Below are 19071 nucleotides of genomic sequence, written 5' to 3' on the forward strand. Positions count from 1 at the left end.
TGTTCAGGATCTTGTTGTCAGGAGGCATCCATGTAAATAAATCAGGTTATGGGTCGACTTTAGAAGTCCCGGATACCTAAATGTCAGCTTTGGCATCCATGTTTCATGTTCTGTTTCAGTGTCCCATGTTAGCTGTGAGTGGTGTGTTTCTCTGCTCCTGCAGGTTAAGAGCTGGCGAAGCCAAGACCACCTCTTTTTTTTTCCACCTCCACAGTCTGCAGACCTTCGTGTGTAGGCCATCACAGGAGCCTTTCTGACTGTAAAGGACACCGGACTCATGGCCTGTGTGATAGGCTGTTTGTTACACTAGTCACCAAGATGACTGACCTTAAGGGAGGTGGGCAACGTTGTGTCTCCCCCGTCGAGACACTCCACTGCTCCCCTGATGTCATCAGGAAAGCTCAGCAAGGTCTTTGGGCCTTCAAGGACCTCTGTGGATAACATAGGAGGCCAGCAGGGCGTCCTGGCGTCAACAAAGCGGTTCTGAATGTGTCAAGACAACCAGTGAGCAGACATTGAACATTCACAACAAAAATGATGGTCTTCTCCTTTTATGTACCTACCAGGGCACTACCAGGGCAGATAGTAGGCTTATCTTAAAACCTTTCTTTGTGTCTAGGACACCACCTCATGGCCTGTTTGAATAGCTGCTCCACTAAGATGACCTTACGGGGAGCTGTTACGACCCACCCCAACGGGGTGGGTCGTAACAGGAGCCAAGAGCCAAGAGCTGTTTGCATTCCCTGTGAACACACTCCTCTGCTTCATTGATGTCGTCAGGAAAGCTCACAGAGGTCTTCGGGTAATCAAGGCGATCAGGGAGCAGGCCAGCAGGGTGTTCTGGGGGTACTTCATAAGCCCGTCCCTGGAAAGTCGCACACCAGGAAAGGCCTCTTTCGGCCTCTCCTGAAGGACCGAGCAAAGCTCCATTCCCAGTTTGTCCTGAATGACCTGACCTTTAATTCCTCTATATATACATATCATTACGATATTTCCTTTGCACACAAATATTCCCTGCATTTGACCAAATGCTCATTTTTACTTGAAAACAGGATCACACATTGCATCATAATGTTGAATGTACTTTTTATATTACTTTCTTTGCAAAGTGTGCAAACTTCCCCTTGGGGACATTCTTTAAATTAGAAAAGCTGTGCATGTTAACAATGCTGTGATAGAGAGGGAGCCGTTGTACTTCTTCACCGTTTCTTTCCTGTTGAAACAAATGTAATTCCTTGTTTGGATTTATAACTAAACCCAAAGCAGACCTCCTGCTCGGGGTCCTTCAGGCGAAAGAAAAAAGGGTAAGGGAAGATTGAGAGGAAATTCCACAAACCGACCAGAAAAGACAGAGGGGATCAGCATTGGGCAGAGAAAGGTAATCAGGAACTTCACTTTGTAAAGATTTTCATGATTCGTAGCTATAAAACTAACCCTGATTGCTTGTTTTATGGCCAGCGGGTTGAAACAGCCTGTTTGTGCTGAACACTGGATTTACAGATAGCTGCTGGAAAGTTGAGATATTAAATATATTTGTATTTTATTTCTGTATTCAACAGAAGTATTAACTACTGCTCCACTGATTAAATAACAGAGTATGTAAATAAATTAGCTACAATGCATTGGAATTGTTTTAAATTGACTGAAGAACACTAAGAGTCACTAAGTAATATGTAATGGAACATCTTATTCAACCATAGAGACCCGGTAAGGATCTGTGGGCTGCAGAAGACGGTTGGCCTGCTGCCTGTCCCCCCTCACCCTGACCCAGGGCGAGGCGGAGCGGAGGAGGCGGTGGGTCTCCATGGTGAACCGCCGCACAGGAGAGCGGAACAACCTGGAGAGCACCACACTAGTAGACACCTGTTTAGACTGTGGTAGACACAAGTCAACCTGGGGTTTCAGGAGCTGTTTCAGAGCTCCTCCAGCTGCTTTGATCTGAACATGAACCTTCCTGTGAACCACCACCGCTACCTGGCTCTAACTCGATGCCTCCTGCTATATCTCAGTGTTTGATGACTGTATGGATAGATACTGTGTGGGACAGCACTGGTGTCCATGGGGGACAACTTGAGCAACTTGAGATAACTGAGTCAGAAGCTGGGAGATGACTGCTCTAAGGGAGAAGCCAGAACCCACCTGAGGAGCTGAGGAGGTTAAGTTACTAACAAATATGTATACCCTCACTGGGTCTTGGAGAGGGTGGTGAGTCAGCAACGCAATGCATGAAAACCAGCAGCCAGTTGTGAAATCACAGCAGAGACTTGTGTCAGTGGGCTGGTGGGGGGAGTGTTAATTAAGTAATTACTGCCATTCAATTGGTAAGAGATTGGTTATTGACCTGTGCCTAAAATGTTCCACTGTTACTATGTCGACAATGATGCACAACACAAACCTGCAATCTTTTAGGGGAAAGAATGTAAAAGTATTATATTGAATTGGTTAGAAATTGTATCATTAATATTGACAAATGTTGGAAGCAATGATATGTTTGTTTCCTTTTTAGAGTTGAATGATTAGCAATTTTAAAATTGTATTTAATTTTGTCTGTTTCTTTTCCATGTTGACCCAGCATGAACATATATGGATGATACATTTGCCATTTCTTGATTGAGGTTCATGTTTATTTTAGTTTATATGGTACATAGTTTGACATAATTCTCTCCGACTCTGACAGTATCTCAAAATATAATACTCAATACTATGTAGCCACTTGGAAATGCATGCTTCTCCATGTGACATCATTGCTATGAATCTCATTTCTGTAATCATTAACAGGTACCATAATGAATTATGTTGTATAACACAAAATATAAGTAGGCCTATCATCCGACTTGTTTAAAATTATACCTTTTTTTATAAATTAATTCTGCACTTTTTAACAAATTAATAAATAAAAATAATAATAATAATAATATTGATCCCATTGTTGGATTGAGCTGACACTCAGTTTGTAATAATTTCTGAAAATAAAACAGCTATAACTCTAGCTACAACTCAAGCCACTAGGGAAAACGTACAGAGAACGGGTTTAACATTACAGTGGTGATCAAAAGGGCCATCTAAATTTCGGGAACAGAGGTGATTGCATTTAACACTACAGGCCAACCTTGGAAAAGCCCATTTGTGGCAATGTTAATCAGATAAGTTGGTGTGAAATGAGTTGGCCAATTACACCATGAACTGTATCAAAACACTTTTTGACTTAGTATTTCAAGTAAAAAATATATATTAAAACAATTGTGGCAACCTATTCACACAGGAAAATGTCAATTTTTCAATACAGATTGACGTGAATGAATGGTACATTTAGTGGTACTTAAGCAATGCTGAATCTGTGCTTCGAAATGACAAGAAATAAAAGAGGCAGACTGCAGGCTGCAGCGAAGCCAAAATGGGGTCAGTTTGGTGATCAGTGATTTTTATTGGTCAAGATAATGTCAAAATCAGAAAAAGTAACGGCTGTTTTATGTTATGTCATGTACAACCACTTATTGTTAGAGAAATGCGTTAGGAAATTGCAAAAGTCAAATAGACTGTAAAGTCGTAAATGAAACTTTTTGCTGTGCTTCCATTAAGGCAAGATGAATACCCACAAATTTGATTCAGGTCCTACAGATTAATCCATCCACATAAGTCACAGAGTTGGCATGTTGCTCCATTTGAAAACGGAGCCCTCTCCCCCCATCTTTGGTCACTGTTTCCCAGAACGTGATGATCACCTGGCCTGGGACCAAGAGAGGCTCCAGGAATTGAACAGTAAGGTTGATGGGAGGTCTTATAGCATCTACCCCTGTCAAAAAAAAAAAGGGAGGGGAATAAGATCATGAAATATGCTCCTCACAGCATTAAGAAGGTCATAACCCATAGTATATAGCATTTTAAGAAGGGTACTTAAAGAAAGAAAATATGCATAGCCTAATCATGCCACTCTGTCAGTAAGTCAGTATGTGCATCGAATGTCTTCACGAATCATTCCAATGGGACACGGCATTCATCACTGTACCTCTGTGCTTCTCCATCTCCGCCAGGCAGACAGACAGCATCCACAAGCTGGGGGAGCTTCTGTCCCTGCAGCCAAGAAGCCTTGCCGGGAGGGACAGGAGGGGACTAGGGGAGTAGTCAGAGAAGGACCAAGCGAAGCAAAGCCCAGTACTCCATGGGACCCTCATTGCTACTCTCTTCAAAGGGGCTACATCAGGCAAATCTGGCAAAAGAGAACAAAAACATGGAAGTATGACATGGAAGTAAGACTGCTTTACTGTGATTTGGCATTGATGTTAACCCCCCCGTCTCCTACACTTCCCTGTGTGTGTGTGTCCAAAGGCAAGACAGAAAGATGAGGGTACCCCTTTAAAACTAAAATCAATGCTAAACTCACATTAAATCACCATTGTTATTGATTGAAGCTGAGAATTTATGTTTTCCTGTTGTAGCCCCATCCGTACCTTTTTTATGATCCGTGGGCAGACTCTGGAGCGTCTTGTAAAACCTTTCCCTGGAGAGCAGCGTCAGGGTGCTCTCCCACACCAGCTGACCGCAGCGGGACGTGGCTGACATAAAGACGTCCACCTCTGCTCCGCTGCTGACCGTCCGGTACTCCAGGACCCGGGCGTGCAGTGTGAACCGGCCCTTAGTCAGCTCATCAATGGGCTGCAGAGTTCTCAGGGTCTGCCGCACACGCACCAGACCTGGTCCAGGAAAAAAAAGGGAAAACTATTGAGGGATTTGGCAGAGGCTTTCACCCATACCAACATATTGAACTATATATTTGTCACTAATAAAAGGGTAGGGGTTAGGCATCTTGCTCAGGGATGCCCACAGGTAGACTGCAGCCATTGGGGTTAGAACCAAGATTCTTTCGTCTGGAACTCATACCGTCCAATCACTAGACAATCGTTCCCATACAAATATTGTCCTTATCTTTACCCCTTTCAACACAATCCCATTCAATAGGGAAGCCATACATTTTCCAGGTGGCGTCTAACATTAAGTAAAAATAAATTAAAAGTTGTAACGTAACCTAACCACTGGCAGTTATAGTTAAACAAGAACACATGAAAGCGATTCCGACCAGTATCTGCACCTGCTGGGTTCAAGGCGAAGTGGGATGAGGTCAGCACCATCAACAGCAGCCTGAGACAGAGGACCTCTGGGAAACACAGAGGAACGTCTCTGTATTCGCTGTCTGGGTAGTCCCAACCGTAACCTGCTGCAGCACAGAACTTCCTCAACAGTTGGGTTTCAAGCCTTGGAAGAAATACTGCTGTTATATTCTGCATTTCGGTTCAAGATTCAGTGAGTTGTAGTTCATGGATATTATTGGCTTACCTGCAGTTAATAAGCGTGTATGAGAGGTCGGTTTGCTTCTTGTTTATTATAGACCCCCGAGTTACTAAAAGAGCTTTGAGCAAATATCGTGCAAAAAGGTATCCGAGTCCTGGCTGACGGTCCTCGTAGTTTACAACGGTTGATTTCAGGGCTTTATGAGAGCGATACACATGAGCATGAAATACATAAATTGCACTCAAAGAGAAAGAGGCGACCACGAAACTCAGTGTATTTCCCATCGTGATGCTGTGCTGAAGGGATTGAGTTTAAAAATCAATGTCCGATCGCAGCCACATATGGGCCATGGTGACGTAGTCTACTGTATACGCGCAACGCAACACTATGTTTATCCATCTCCATGACTTATGACCCCGATATGCCTACACCTAGGGACGCTTGTATACTTCCAGAAATCAAAACCACAGGTCATCATATCACAACATAATTCACACAGGAAGTACGGAGTGCGGTAAGCGACAACCAGAATGCGCATGTGAATTTCAAAAAGTTTAATTGTAAAAACATTGCATTGATCAAACAAACAGCTACAAAAAGTATAACTAATTGAAGTGATGCTGCATTATTTGTCAGTAGTCCGTGGCCGCATTGACATTACAACAGAAGCGATATTGAACACAAAATGGCATTTATAAGCGTTGCGCTGCATTAAAACCAAGGCATGATTCGGGCGGTGCTCCATGTCGTGGCTTGCTGTCGGGACATGCTGCTGATCGCGGGTTCTGGCAACGACGAGTGGGTCTGTTCGTAATGTGGAGACGGGTTCCTGATGCCACAAAGAGGTCATCCTTACCCGAACAGCAGCAGTAGCACAATGCAAACCGAATTCACTGCTATCAACGGCACTGTAAGAGACAGGAGAAGGCCAGGACACGTTAATACAGTGGTTCTTAGGGTCATGGGTGGGGTGTGTGTGCTGTGTGCTGTTTGTGTTTGTAACTAAAACCCACCTCGCATCACTGTTCTTACGGATCGAATGAGGGTCATCACCTGCACCTTGACACCTGGTTCATCACCAAACCCTCCGACGCTTTGGTCCACCCCCCAGCCAACTACAAGAGGACATAATCTATTAATTGAATTGCATAAACTGATTTGAAGGCACTAGTTTGTCAAATGTGATCATAACTCTTAGATCCTTTTGGCTAACCATGGATTAGCTGCACGCTAATTGAAGACCGGTTAAAATCACATAACGCACACAGAAGCGCTTCCAAATAAAACACAAAGCACTTACTTTTACTAAGAAACCTCTCTTCGTGTAACACGGCGACCGCATTCACACACAAGATTGCTGTTTGGATGAGAGAGTATAAAGTAAAGGCCATGTTGTTGCTGCAGTTGGACCTGGATTCTTACAACGTTTACAAGTTTGACGTAGCCTACGGTGGCCGTAAGGAACACATGGTACGCGATCGGAAAAGGTACATAAAAAAGTACAACCATTATAGTAAGCCTTAGTTTATTTGTGTTATTTACTCGTGAAAAAACCTAATGGAAGACGTTATGTGTTTAAAGCATTGATCCGGTCATATTGGACTCATAACAGTGAGCATTAATGGCCTAACCCACCCTTATTAGTCCTCGTAAATGGTTTATTAAAAGTTGTTGCAAATCCACGATTCAATAATTAAACTCTAATTTAACAAATACAATTAAATAATTAAACAACTCGATACTCGAGTGGATGGGAATATCCAGTCGGGGGGGGGGGGGGGAAGGAGACCCAGATTACACACGTGACAATTTAGTAGCCAATATCACACAACCTTTATTTGAAAAAGCACACATCATGAGAATAAAAATCTTTATTAGTGTTTGATGAAGTCTGCATAATATGCCACACGCCTGAGAAGCTTATGGTCAGAAAAAGAAACTGCTCTATCAATATCGCCCTCTACTGGTAAAACAACCGCGACATCTACTGTACTGTGCTTTGCAAAAAAAAAAAAGGAAGAAAAAATATTACTGTTAAATACACACATATTGTACTACTGTTATGTATATGTACTTCTGGTCCACGTCAGAATTGTAATGTATTTTTTTTCACATTCATATGTTATAGGCCAAATATAATAACAATGTAACACTGGACCCTTTAACACATGGATCAGCTCCCCAAATCCAAACTCACTAGGTGCACTTAAAGTACAATCACTAGTGCCGTAAAGTAAACACATTCACATCAAAAAAAAAAAGGAGAGGGTGGGGAGAAAAATGTTTAAAAAAGCTTGCAACAGCCACATAATGTCAAGAATGGCAGACTGCAAGCTCATTAGGTTTTGTACAGAGTATATTTTATAGACAGGAACGAATACAATACACACATTAAACACAGAACATCCCAGTGTGTAGGCTCATTCGATCTTCCTTTCCGATGTTAAAAAAAAAAAAGAACGAAAAATAAAAGGAATACTGCCATGTTTATAAAACATTTTGAAATTCAATTATAACTGGTTAACCTTTAGCTGCCAAGATATGCACTTAAAGGTCACAAAAAGGTTTTTTAACAAATGTGAAGGAGATGAACGGCTAGAACAAGTTTTTTTTTTCTTTTTTTTTTTACAACATGCCTCCGGAAAACGTTCACGGTTGCAGGAACGCCTTTTCGGTTGCTTCATGTACTTTAAATGCACCAGACTTCTTTGGATACAGTAATAGGTAAAAATAAGAAAAAAGAAATAAACGATAGACAGGCTACATCATCGTGTGTCGTTCTCACACCAGGACAACAGACTTCTGTTGGAAACGGATCCCAACGGAAGAGCTCCGGGGGGGGGGGGGCAACGAGGAATGATCCAAGCTCTCTAATGTGACTTTTAAAAACAGCTGTGGTCTTGAAAATATTACTTTAAGAAAAAGAGTGAATGACAGAAAATCTTAAGTATATTTATATATAAAAATACATGAGAATACAAAAAAGTAGCAAAAGAAAGGGGATATATTCTAAAACAATACAGGATGAAATCAACTGATACCTTCAATTTCTCCCGGTGAGAGACCTTTAATTTATTTAATGCTTCACCTAACAGAGCCCCAAGACTCCCAGTGTCATGTCAAATAAAGAAAGAAATAAGAAATAAACTTAAAAAAGCTTTGCCTGACGGCTGATATTCTCTGGTCCCTGCCCAGTGCACCTGGCAAAACCTGGACCGCAACTCAATAGCTTCATGTCAGATTGGGATTTTGTACGGGAAGGGGAGGTAGGGGGCGCATTTACAATAAAGTAGGGGACTTGTTAGGGTGCCATATAATGACAAATATTTAAACTACAGCCAGACTGAGTTTGTTTGGGGGTTTTCATTTTCTTTGTGGGCCAACATTCCTATTCGTCCATTAAAGAGGCGTGTCATACAACGACACAACACGAGTTAAAAAGAATAATGAGGAGAGTGAAGTCAAATCAGCAATCTAATTTCATAAACACAGTATGGTCGTTTCCCCCTCAGGGGAAAACCACCACCTAAAAGGTCATCGTTTTTTCTTCGCCAAGCCAACAACCCCCCCCCCCCCCCCCCCATCCCTTAACTTAAGATGGGGCCACGATTCCCAGAGAAAAGTAGACTTAGGTCCAGAACCATGGCTGGGGCGGGCCGGACCATAATTCATGTACGTTTTCATGCTTGTGTTCCTCGTACAAGCGTTCTCCAATACTGAGAAACTATTCACAGATATTTTTGGTATTTGCCCCCCCGCTTCCTGGACTAAAACCAATATACATCTCATTTGTACCACAAATAGATCTAAAATTAAAGATTTGGGGAAAAGCAATTTAACAAGGTGCATGACTTCCATGGGTAACAAAGTGCCAAATTCGATGCTGAAGTCTGTATGTGTGATTCATGTGTGTGAGCGCAAGTGTGTTTAAGTGTCTGTGTGTGTGTCAAGTTTAAAAAGGGCGGTGGAGCTGGGCCACAAATACTATGACAATTTAAACATAAATTCATTCTGTGGGATTTTTTAAGTTTAGTTTCTTCCCCATGATAGGAATTCGCAAGTTTAGAATTTCATGAACTTTGTTATTGGCTGACATTTTGGGTGGTTCTGGAGCTGCTTAGGACATACTGGAGCAGCGCACAGAGGGTGAGCCCATCTGGGTCAGAACCTTGTCTAACCACTGCAGGGGTCCGTTCAAGTGCAGCTCGATCCAGCAAGGAGTGCTTGTAACCGTCTGTCGCCTAAAACACAAAAACACAGTTTCCCTTTAATCTTTTTGAAACGCTTGCGTGTCTGAAAAGCTGTTTTGTCTGTACAAAACATGGCTTTAGCCTATTTGTTATGATTCACAGGTAAAAGGCAAGCACCTGTTAACCAAACAAAAAACGACAATACTAACTGATATAGGGTTACACATACATTTGATGATGGAAACCTATTTAAGGATCAACTAAAAAATTGCCAACGTTTTACAGATGGTGTGCGAGGTAAAGGCAAGGTTACCCTTATACCCAGTAGAACCAGTAAGCATCCATGACCAAGATATCCAACCCCTTCCCGCCAAGTCATGATATGTACCAATAAAAAAGGTGGCTCTGGGAAAAAGTTTCAGCTAAATGACTAAATTATGAACAGCCTTCGTCAGGGCTCACCTGTACTCTGCTCCCCAGCCTTTGACGAAGCTCATGCGTATGGTGCACATCCTGGTGAGCTGGTAGACGGCCTCGAAGCCCTGGTTGACCGACTGGGCCAGCAGAGCCGCAAACTCCTGGTTGTTAAAGATCTTCAGGTTGCAGCCTAAACACGATGGGGAGGGGGAGGGGGAGAGGCGCGAGTCAGACGGGACTGAGGAAGTCTCTGGTAGGACACGCACGAGAAAGTTGTTGTGCTGCTGTGACTGTCCTGTTGCACAATTTGGGGCCCTGGAGAAGAGTTTATGCAACACACACACACACGTGCTCTGACAGCACTCATGTGGCACAATGTGGCAACAGGAAGTTCTTCTAAGGAAGTGCGCATGAAACATGACCTTAAAAACACATCTGGCACGTGTAATGATAATTATCTAAATGAATGCCTTTCCGTATTAATAGGGGCTTAAAACTCTGGTTTCATCACGATACGATATTACAATACGATATTTGCCGAAATCAAAAGTCAGCCAGGATACGACTCGATTTGATACAGGGGCATGCGATCAATATTTGACGATATCATCTGCCTATTTAACACAACCTCTTACATTCAAATCAACTCACAATTTATTTTTTTTGCACTTCCGGATATTCAAAACAAAACAATCCATTTTTATTACAAGGAATAAAGTGCCACATTGCATTTAAGTGCAAACGTTTTTTTAGGGCTTAACTTAAAGAGCCTTTAATGATCTTTCATTTTAAACAAAGACCATTCCCAACCTATCTGTGGATAGTGTTCTTCTAAAAACAAAACATCCCTTGGAATCATCTTGGCTGTTAGGATTAGCCGTCCGATTTTCCCGCAAAATTGAGTTACTTTTAACCACGTTAGCCTGGAAAAACTAGAAATCTGCCCAGCTGTGGGCAGATTTTTTTTCTACTAGCCGTGCTGCTAGTAGAAAAACTGAAAATAGACATCCTCGCGCTCACACATACGCTTGCTGTTGCGGCTTGGCGCACTTGCGCAGAAATAGTTTCATAACTACCCGCGCCAGGAGATTGTCAAAATAAAAGCGTGTAATACAGCGACATGCATCAATGTTTGGGCGTTGCATCGATGCAGTTGAATCGCTCACCAATCAATCAATGTATCGATCTACATCGATGGATCGATACACCCCTATGTATTAAGAGACAAACATCTTTAAAAAGGTGGAGTGTGTAGTATTAAAAGGCAACTAGTGGAAAGCCTTTGGCAGAAATAGTATATAACATTCATAAGTGGGTTTTAATTAGTGTATAATCTCATTAAACTGTTGTTGATGCCAAACAAATTGCTCCAGACAAAGTGCGGTGGTTGTGTTATCTCCGTAACTACAACCTATTTCTGATAGTTTCCTAGTACCGTCATTGTGTAAGAGTGCTATAATGAGTGATGCATAAGGAAATGTCAAACACACCGTGGCGTTATACCAAGTGTCTGAAAAGCTTGACCCTCTCTCGGACGTGCCTAATACAGCCACTGAAGGGTAGCATGCAAAATATCCTATGAATGATTGAATTCAGTTCATGGCCATCACCGCTAGTTGCGACTACATTTTACACACTGAAACTTTAAGCCGTTTACTGCAGCTGCAGGGTGCTGTTGAATACTAGGGTGCTTATATTTCATATGAAAGCTCAAGACCTTTGGGTCCACCAGAACCTACCAGGAGGTATTTTGCACACGGTGGCCGGGTGCCATCCGTACCGCTGATTGCAGTTTGGACTCTGGACAAAGATGGCGCTGTCGCTCAGGCACTCCGCAAATACCTCCCCACCGATGTAGTACAGTCTTACTCCTCTTCCTGTGAGCGAGGAACCAAACAGATAAAAAATGATTGAGCTTTGCTAGTTAGTTTGTGTTTTTAGTTTGTGACGTTATCCCTTTCAATTTGGCCAAAAAAATGAAACACTGTTCCCATAATGCACCGTTCCCGGCATCCATACCTATGTGCCTGCGGGTCATCTCCACAGTGGCGTTCCTGTTGACGTTGGATAGCAGGCCCAGGCAGAAGCGCTCAGAGTTTGAGGGGTCCGTGAAGCCGTCCACCGTCAGGGAGGGCTGGGAGGCGTGGAAGGTCTCGCCAACGCGCTGGTTCAGCTCGTAGTAGGCTATCGAGCACCAGAACGCCGGCTCACTGTAGGTCACCGGCTGCAGGTCTGTGTAGGGGGATAGAGATTGGATCAGGGCTGGCTCATTTACTTTGTAACAGACCATGTTTTACTCAGATTGTTCTTAGCCCCATAAGTACTGTAAGTGTACAGCAAGTCAATCCGGATGAAAACTCATGCTAAATGACTTAATGCTATGGGAAGATCAACTCCCAGACGAAAGGTACTTTGTTACCTAATCCCTAGAGCCTACTTGTTTCCATCCTTGAGCAAGATACCCATCATTTGCTCACGAATGACATGCATCTGAAACCACTCAACGTTGGATAGTATAAAAAAAGTGGAAATTGTTAAATAGTAACGTTTGAACTCAAGGCAAGGCACATTTATTTGGATCTCAGAAATGGTTTTACAACACCATCATTAAATGGAAATGACATGGCCACAATAGCATCTTAATGCATCCCATTCAAGACTGTAATTGAGGGTTAGGTAAAGAGGGCTAACCCAAACTCTAACCCCTTGGAACAGATCCAAATTAAAAGCACTTATTTTGCCATGGTAGGGCTGTGGTAGCAGTAGGGCTGAGTGACTAATCAAATTTTTATTGCGATTTCGATTTTATTGTAAAATGATCACAGAACTAATATAAATCGAGTTAGATTTTATTTTTTTCATTAAATGATTTAAAGAAAGTACAGCTGGATACATGCACATTATTTTATTTGACCATTTCGTGTACTTTTTTAAGGCGAAATTTCAAAGATCTCAGTTTTTTGGGAGAGACATGCTGAATCATCATGTTTTCAAACTCCAAAGTAATTGTTTGAATAATCGTGATTTTAATATTGACCAAAATAATCGTGATTATGATTTTTTCCATAATCGAGCAGCCCTAGGTAGCAGACAGCCTCCGACCATCTGGCATCACTGGGGGCCGAGTATTTCATCCATCTTAATAGATGCCATTTGGTGGACCTTATCCACAGCACCACAATGCCATGAGTGCATACATTCTGGGCCTGGGTGGTACAGGTGGCCACCGAACCGGTAATAGTGAATGACATGTTCCACCAGTTGAACCAATGCCGGACCACTGTCTGTGGTGGGGAGTAGAGCTGGCCTGAACACATGATGTTCAGGCTTTGAAAGATTGTCAGGTTTTCCAGAAAGTTTCATGAGACACAGTACGGTACTTCAATTGGATGAGAGTAAGCCTACTTTTCATTATCACCAAGCAGGTGTAGTGTTGGTGATGGATCACCATCCAATCATGAAACACTTTTACTTCTCTATTCACGATTATTAAATAAACAAACCATTGAATCTTTCTGAACGAGGGATGCCCCCTGGTGCCCTTATATTTGTTTTGGTATTTTAACCCGGGGATGTTTTAACCCAAATCCTTCCCCTTGCATCTCCAAATATGCACCGGCCTAACAAATGTGTTTTTTCCTGCATTCAAATCCTAAATTGTGATTTGAATACCTACCCAACACACGAATATCCGAAAAACGTAATAGTCGGGCTCGGTCCTAGTGGAGATAGAGTCAATACTTCAATACTTTTCATTCATTTAGTTTGGATTCGGTTGCTGATGTGCGAGGGCTTCCTCCGGGGCAAGGCTTACCCATGCTGTGGTTGACCGGAGACAGGGTGCTAGGGGACAGCTCTGCAGGAGAACCTGGACACACAAGACCAGAGTCAAACACTGGCATGCAACAGCGGCCCTTTAAGAAAGTCCACAATAAAAATATATAATTTTCAAAATGTAACAGAATGGCGGTTCATTCTTTTTATAATTATTATAATACTAAGATTGAGAGCCGTGGATGTTGAACAGTCCTCAAAAGCGAGCATGGTGTAGAGGTGCACAGGTTGGCCACAGCGGGGGCAGCGGTGTCGGCCCTTTGGGGACAGATGAGCGATAGGCAGGCGGGACTAGTCTAGGGTACCTGTGTCCATACTTTGATTCATCTGCTGATCACTGGCCTCTCCATCCTCACTGATGTAGCCAGGCGGCGGGGTCTCTGTGGAAAGGAGTGGGAGGAAAATAGGACGTCATCGCCATTGGAGAGGTGCAACTTCATTTTGCAACTTCAAAAATCAGGAAGTGTGACTTTGCCCAGCAACGATCATGTGACTGATGTGTGATCAGAGCCGGAAGGCCGTAGTGAAGTCTATCATTTCCTATGGGAGGGTGTTATGCCCAACTCTGCTCCAAAAACAATACTGTCAGTGCAGAAGATTAAAGCTTTGATCACATTTCTTTGGGCAGCACGTATAAACAACAAATTTAATTAACGCATGCAAATGTGATGAGAAGCAGATTAACATTATTGTTTAAGAATAATCTAGCGCTTCCTTTGGACCCATTATGTGGTCTCTAAAAAAATCATAAACAAGGACAAACATCCAGCGAAGCAATTGTATCGCTTTGCCTGACAAGCAGCAAAGACAAATTAAGGCTTTATTTGCATACGTGTAAAGAGCAAAAGTGATCCCCTTATTTGCATTACAGAACTTTGAAGCAGATGGGATCCTCATTATGAAAAGAGGAATTGTTTTGCATCATTCGAGAGGCTTAGGCTGGATATGAGAGCTGGAAGTGGCTGGGTGATGAAGTCCATCGGTCCAGGCGCCGGTCTGACCCAGTCTTACCTGGTATGTAGTTGTTTGGGGGTTCGATCCCTGCGGGGAAGTTTGTGTTCTCGGGTATGGAATGGGTGTAGTCATCCAGCGGTGGCAACTCCGTCAGGATCTCAGAATGTCTGGGCACCAGGACCGGGGGCAGAACTGGAGGGTTTGGAGAAAAGCACCACCACGCTCAGTCAAGATGCAATGCACAACAGAGCAGGGTTCACCAACAATGTTATTGATGATAATTAGGTATCAACTAATCAATGCACATGATAATTATCATGGGGATCGCATTACAGACATGTAATGACATTGTCAGTTTCAAATATCGCAATGATACTGATAAACACCATAAACACCTGGAGAAGACAATTCAAGCTTGGACGCCATGTTACGATGGCCATCTAGTCTCCCCTGAAGTTAGTGCTAAACCATCCAGCTTTATGTGCCAGGATGACTGCTAGGCAGGTTTAGTTGAGACTCTCACCTGGGGTCTCCACCCGTTGGTAGTGGTAGGGGTTGATGCACACCTCATCCTTCTTGAGGTGGAAGGCGTACTCACAAGCCTCAATGGCCCGCAGCTCATGGTGGCTGTGCAGGTCAGGCCAGCGCCACAGGCGGCAGTAGATTACATGGGGAAGCCCCTTCCTGTGAGAGACCTGCAGGCGCCCATCCAGGGATCTGATTGGACAGCAACCAGGAAATGGTGGTGAGAAAAGCGGGAAGACACACGGGAGGGAGAAGAGGGAAAAGGGAAGGGTAGGGAGGCAGGACAAAAAGGTGGAGAGGATGGGTATGACGGGCAGATGGGGGAGGGAGGAGATGGATCGCGTTGGGGGTAGTGACGAGAACGAGAAGCAGAGATGTTCTCAATGTCTGCCACGCAACCCGCCCCTGTATACCATAAAGACAAGTTTCCCCACATCAAAGCTGTATGCAAAACCATACGAGAGGTAAGGATAGTCACCTGGTCTGGTCAGGGTAGCTGTATAGGCCTGTGGTATCCCACTGTTCTATCGTATTTGGTGGACTCAGTCCCCATATTTCAGAGCAATTGCTGTGCACAGAGAAAAAAACAACAAAACAAAAACAAAAGATGATAAACATGGGACATGGATATTTCAGAAATATCAGTATGGGAAATGTAAACGACTAAAAAGGCCTCTTTTATTAGAGTGTAATGAAAGAAAAAGACAAACAACAATAAGAGAAGCCTTTTGACAAACGCAAGTAAAGGAAAAAAAAAACAATGGAATCCACTCAAACACAATGACACTGTTGGTGAAACAAAGAAACAACACTCGTAAACAATTGTGGTATTGTACTGGACACCAAAAATAAACGTTTTTCCTCTCAACAGCAGTTTATATCTGAGACAGTGGACCTTTTCTGGTGACATTCAAACAAACACTGAAGACACAATGGGACAGAGGAGGGCGAAGAGGAAGACATTTCAGGTTTCAGACACTCAAAAACATTGAATATGTTCAATAAATTATAAAACATGGAATGGAGAAGAAAGAGTAGTTGCTTCTGAAGGACAGGAGATGGACAGGACTGTGTTGTGCTGCATCTCGCACTGGGGCTTAGTGGGATGTCAACTACGCTTCGGAGAAGTCCCCGGGTTCTGGGTTACTTTTAATGACTAGGACCAATGTGCATGTCCACTAGTCCATTTGTCACAGAACAAAACACCATCATTACCCAATAGGATGTATAGAGTATATTAATGAAATAACTGGTGGTCTGGTGCAGCCATCAGCCAAGGCCAAAACATGCCAACATCCAGCTTAGGGCAACAACTCTCTCTATCCAGTCATCCCTCTTGCCTGTGCAATATACACTCACAACCAAGCCATACAGTTAGATAAAAGAGAAGACCAGCCATGATTTCCCTCACTGCAAGCTAGCCGGCGTATCTAAAAATACAAACACAGGAGTTTAGTGTAGTTCTCAGGCGATAAGGACAAGCTCTCTGGAGACAACCCTGTGACGTGGTACTCAGCAGAGCATCAGGGAAGTGCATCAGGTGACATGCCGTTCCCAGGGAACAGGAGTCTGGGCCACCAAGGCTGGCTGGCTGATAAAGACAACATCCTCTTTCCTCCCTTGTCTTGTCTCCCCTGGCAGAGGGCTACAACCGACTACAGCGTTCAATATACACCATTCCTTGTATTTCAGGTGTTACTTAAATTAGCCAATCCAAAATTCCATATTGGAACACAACCCTGAACTCATCTGTGCTGCACCAATCAGTGCAGAACACCAGGGTTTAAAAAATACATATAAGCCCTCATTCTAGATGTGTTGTGATCTTGCAGATACACAATGCATTTGGATAACTTGCACAATGGAAGTGCTCTGTCACTACTAGTACTTCAATATGACAAGTCACAGGTCCAAAGGTCATACCTGGGGATGGTGACACACTTGGTGTTGCAGTTCTGTGTGGTGATGGCTTTCTCAAGCTCGTCCAGCTGGCCTGTCTTCTTCAACTTCTTCACCAGGCTTTTCACCGCCTTCTCACACCACTTCTCCTCCTGTCCGTTCTGCTCCCCCCCGCCTGCTCCCCCAGGGCCACTGGCGGACTTCTTCCAGCCCAGCAGCCTCTTGACCACAGGGGGGGTGAATGGCAGGATGGAGGACATCCTGGTTGGGCGAACCGAGGGTCTCCAGACAGCCTTACAACCAGTCACACGCAGAGGCAGAGGGGACCTGGAGGCACAGTTTGGGCCCTTGCTCTGGTGTGGCCCCTCTACTGACCCAGGAGAGATGGGGCTATGGCCAGGGCAAACAGGATGCGGGCAGAAGATCTAGACACCTAGACAGAAAGTGTTGCATAAACAACACACATCAATAAGCACTGTGTAAAGTAAACAATACTTGACCAATACCAATGCCCCCAAAATTAGCGCCACGAACTGATTTCCAAAGCATTTCAACGTTATGCAACATTTACACAGTTGACAGAAATTAAATTAATATATCAAGTGGAAATACTCCTCGAAAGGGAAAAATAAAACATTTGATGAGGTGCATGGGCAGGTTGTACAAATGAAGAGAGCTTGTCATAAATAACGTTCAACATGTCGTTAGCCAGCTAAACCTGCAAACTTGTCAGCAAAACAGGGTGTGACAGAACGCGTTGCAGATCCTAGAGTGACACACACTACGGAGGGTCATTCATGCTCACTCACGCTAAAACACCGAAAGAACCAGAATGACTCTGATGGATTGAATATAAAAAAACGAGTCTCCTAAAATGTCCACATAGCTAACACCCACTAGCCTGCATGCACAGCCTCCAGGCCGGCTGCTCTCTGAGGGGGCCTTGCTCCTCAGTCCCATCACAACAATCAATTCAGTAGCGTGGGCCAGGCTGCTAACGCACACAAGGCATCCAAATGAGATCCCACGAGCCAAATCAAGCTTTAAAAAACAGGCATGCCTGTTGTAGCCGATGTGTGCAGGCAATCATGTCTAACTAGGCCAGCTAACATTAGCATCACCGAGCTAGTTATCAGAAATCCTTTTGTTGTGATCTGTGGAAAACAATCAAGCCCCGCTACTTTGCGAACTAATATTAGCCGACACATTTATGCAAATCGAATAAACGAAACGTGTGCATATTTTTCAAACTGGTGGATTTTAATGGTATAGATAAATATGTTGTTTGGAACTTTTACTGAAACAAACGCGCGTCACCGATGCGATTAGAAAACGAGTTAGCATCTTGCAGCGAACTATTGCTAACTGAAGTTAGCTAGGGGAGCTAGGTCGCTCCTTCACACAAAACAACACGTATCAAAGTCGATAAAACAACCCAAATCGTCGCAATAGTTACCCTTAAATTGACTTCACCACGCTCCAGTTTTTAATGAAAGCGATGGACACCGCTTAACACACCACTTAAGTGGCATAAAACTATCTTAAGTCCTTATATAGCATCCACTAATTTTAACAAGGGGATTGTTGGCTTTTCTCAATGCTACTGGAGCTAGTTAGGCCAGTTAGATAGACCGGAACAAAATACTCAAACTCGCATGCTTGCTGCATACGCGTTTTTACTCCCGCCTCTCCCAACGCTGATTGGACACATTTCGAAACAGTGAAAAGGGACCGTGCAAACGATTGGTCCGATGGGCTCACGACAACTTCATTGTTCATTTGACAGCATGATTTGTTTTGGTATTGGAAAAGGATTTCAAGCGTTTATGGTTTTAAATAAAAATATAATAAAAAAAATAATCTTCCATTCAACACGTATGCTAATACAATTGCATTGCATATTATTAAATAACCTGTAATTTACGATACATTCCAACCAACTATCAATCGTCCCCATTGCCTCCCT

General features: G+C 43.3%; 3 protein-coding genes across 4 annotated transcripts; all 3 read right to left on the reverse strand.

Annotated features, from left to right (window-relative positions):
- Positions 1–3568: 3568 nt before the first annotated feature.
- Positions 3569–5797, reverse strand: si:ch211-12e13.1 (uncharacterized). Its single transcript, XM_060054123.1, has 5 exons — positions 5332–5797; positions 5087–5250; positions 4449–4691; positions 4007–4207; positions 3569–3793 (listed from the first exon to the last, which is right to left on the reverse strand). Exons 1-5 carry the CDS (start codon positions 5568–5570, stop codon positions 3606–3608), a joined length of 1035 nt encoding a protein of 344 aa, XP_059910106.1. The 5' UTR covers positions 5571–5797; the 3' UTR covers positions 3569–3605.
- Positions 5798–5825: 28 nt separating this feature from the next.
- ier3ip1 (immediate early response 3 interacting protein 1) lies at positions 5826–6749 on the reverse strand. The gene is made up of 3 exons (XM_060054125.1): positions 6587–6749; positions 6300–6401; positions 5826–6194 (listed from the first exon to the last, which is right to left on the reverse strand). Exons 1-3 carry the CDS (start codon positions 6675–6677, stop codon positions 6139–6141), a joined length of 249 nt encoding a protein of 82 aa, XP_059910108.1. The 5' UTR covers positions 6678–6749; the 3' UTR covers positions 5826–6138.
- A 393-nt stretch (positions 6750–7142) lies between these two features.
- smad2 (SMAD family member 2) lies at positions 7143–18742 on the reverse strand. Of its 2 annotated transcripts, none has more exons than XM_060054122.1 (11): positions 18562–18742; positions 17130–17538; positions 15685–15774; positions 15205–15398; positions 14739–14873; positions 14045–14107; positions 13708–13761; positions 11913–12125; positions 11633–11770; positions 9939–10083; positions 7143–9527 (listed from the first exon to the last, which is right to left on the reverse strand). In XM_060054122.1, the coding sequence occupies exons 2-11, from the start codon at positions 17363–17365 to the stop codon at positions 9404–9406; spliced, it is 1392 nt and encodes a 463-aa protein (XP_059910105.1). In that variant the 5' UTR covers positions 17366–17538; positions 18562–18742; the 3' UTR covers positions 7143–9403. The 2 variants fall into 2 exon arrangements, with proteins under 2 accessions (XP_059910105.1, XP_059910104.1); XM_060054121.1 differs by having other exon boundaries at positions 14033–14107.
- Between the last annotated feature and the right edge of the window lie 329 nt (positions 18743–19071).

The sequence above is a fragment of the Gadus macrocephalus genome, chromosome 6, assembly GCF_031168955.1.
Source record: "Gadus macrocephalus chromosome 6, ASM3116895v1".
In the NCBI taxonomy this organism is placed as follows: domain Eukaryota; kingdom Metazoa; phylum Chordata; class Actinopteri; order Gadiformes; family Gadidae; genus Gadus; species Gadus macrocephalus.

Excerpts from the sequence above, each read along its gene's own strand:
- si:ch211-12e13.1 (XM_060054123.1), bottom strand. The coding sequence starts at position 5,570 with ATGGGAAATACACTGAGTTTCGTGGTCGCCTCTTTCTCTTTGAGTGCA. Across the intron at positions 4,692-5,086 it reads CTTCGCCTTGAACCCAGCAG|GTCTGGTGCGTGTGCGGCAG; the intron begins GTGCAGATACTG and ends TTCCTGGACCAG. Across the intron at positions 3,794-4,006 it reads GGAGATGGAGAAGCACAGAG|GGGTAGATGCTATAAGACCT; the intron begins GTACAGTGATGA and ends TTTTTTTGACAG.
- smad2 (XM_060054121.1), bottom strand. The coding sequence starts at position 17,365 with ATGTCCTCCATCCTGCCATTCACCCCCCCTGTGGTCAAGAGGCTGCTG. Across the intron at positions 13,762-14,032 it reads GAATCAAAGTATGGACACAG|GTTCTCCTGCAGAGCTGTCC; the intron begins GTACCCTAGACT and ends TTGTGTGTCCAG. Across the intron at positions 9,528-9,938 it reads GGCTGGGGAGCAGAGTACAG|GCGACAGACGGTTACAAGCA; the intron begins GTGAGCCCTGAC and ends TTTGTGTTTTAG.
- ier3ip1 (XM_060054125.1), bottom strand. The coding sequence starts at position 6,677 with ATGGCCTTTACTTTATACTCTCTCATCCAAACAGCAATCTTGTGTGTG. Across the intron at positions 6,402-6,586 it reads AGAGAGGTTTCTTAGTAAAA|TTGGCTGGGGGGTGGACCAA; the intron begins GTAAGTGCTTTG and ends GTCCTCTTGTAG. Across the intron at positions 6,195-6,299 it reads CGTAAGAACAGTGATGCGAG|TGCCGTTGATAGCAGTGAAT; the intron begins GTGGGTTTTAGT and ends TGTCTCTTACAG.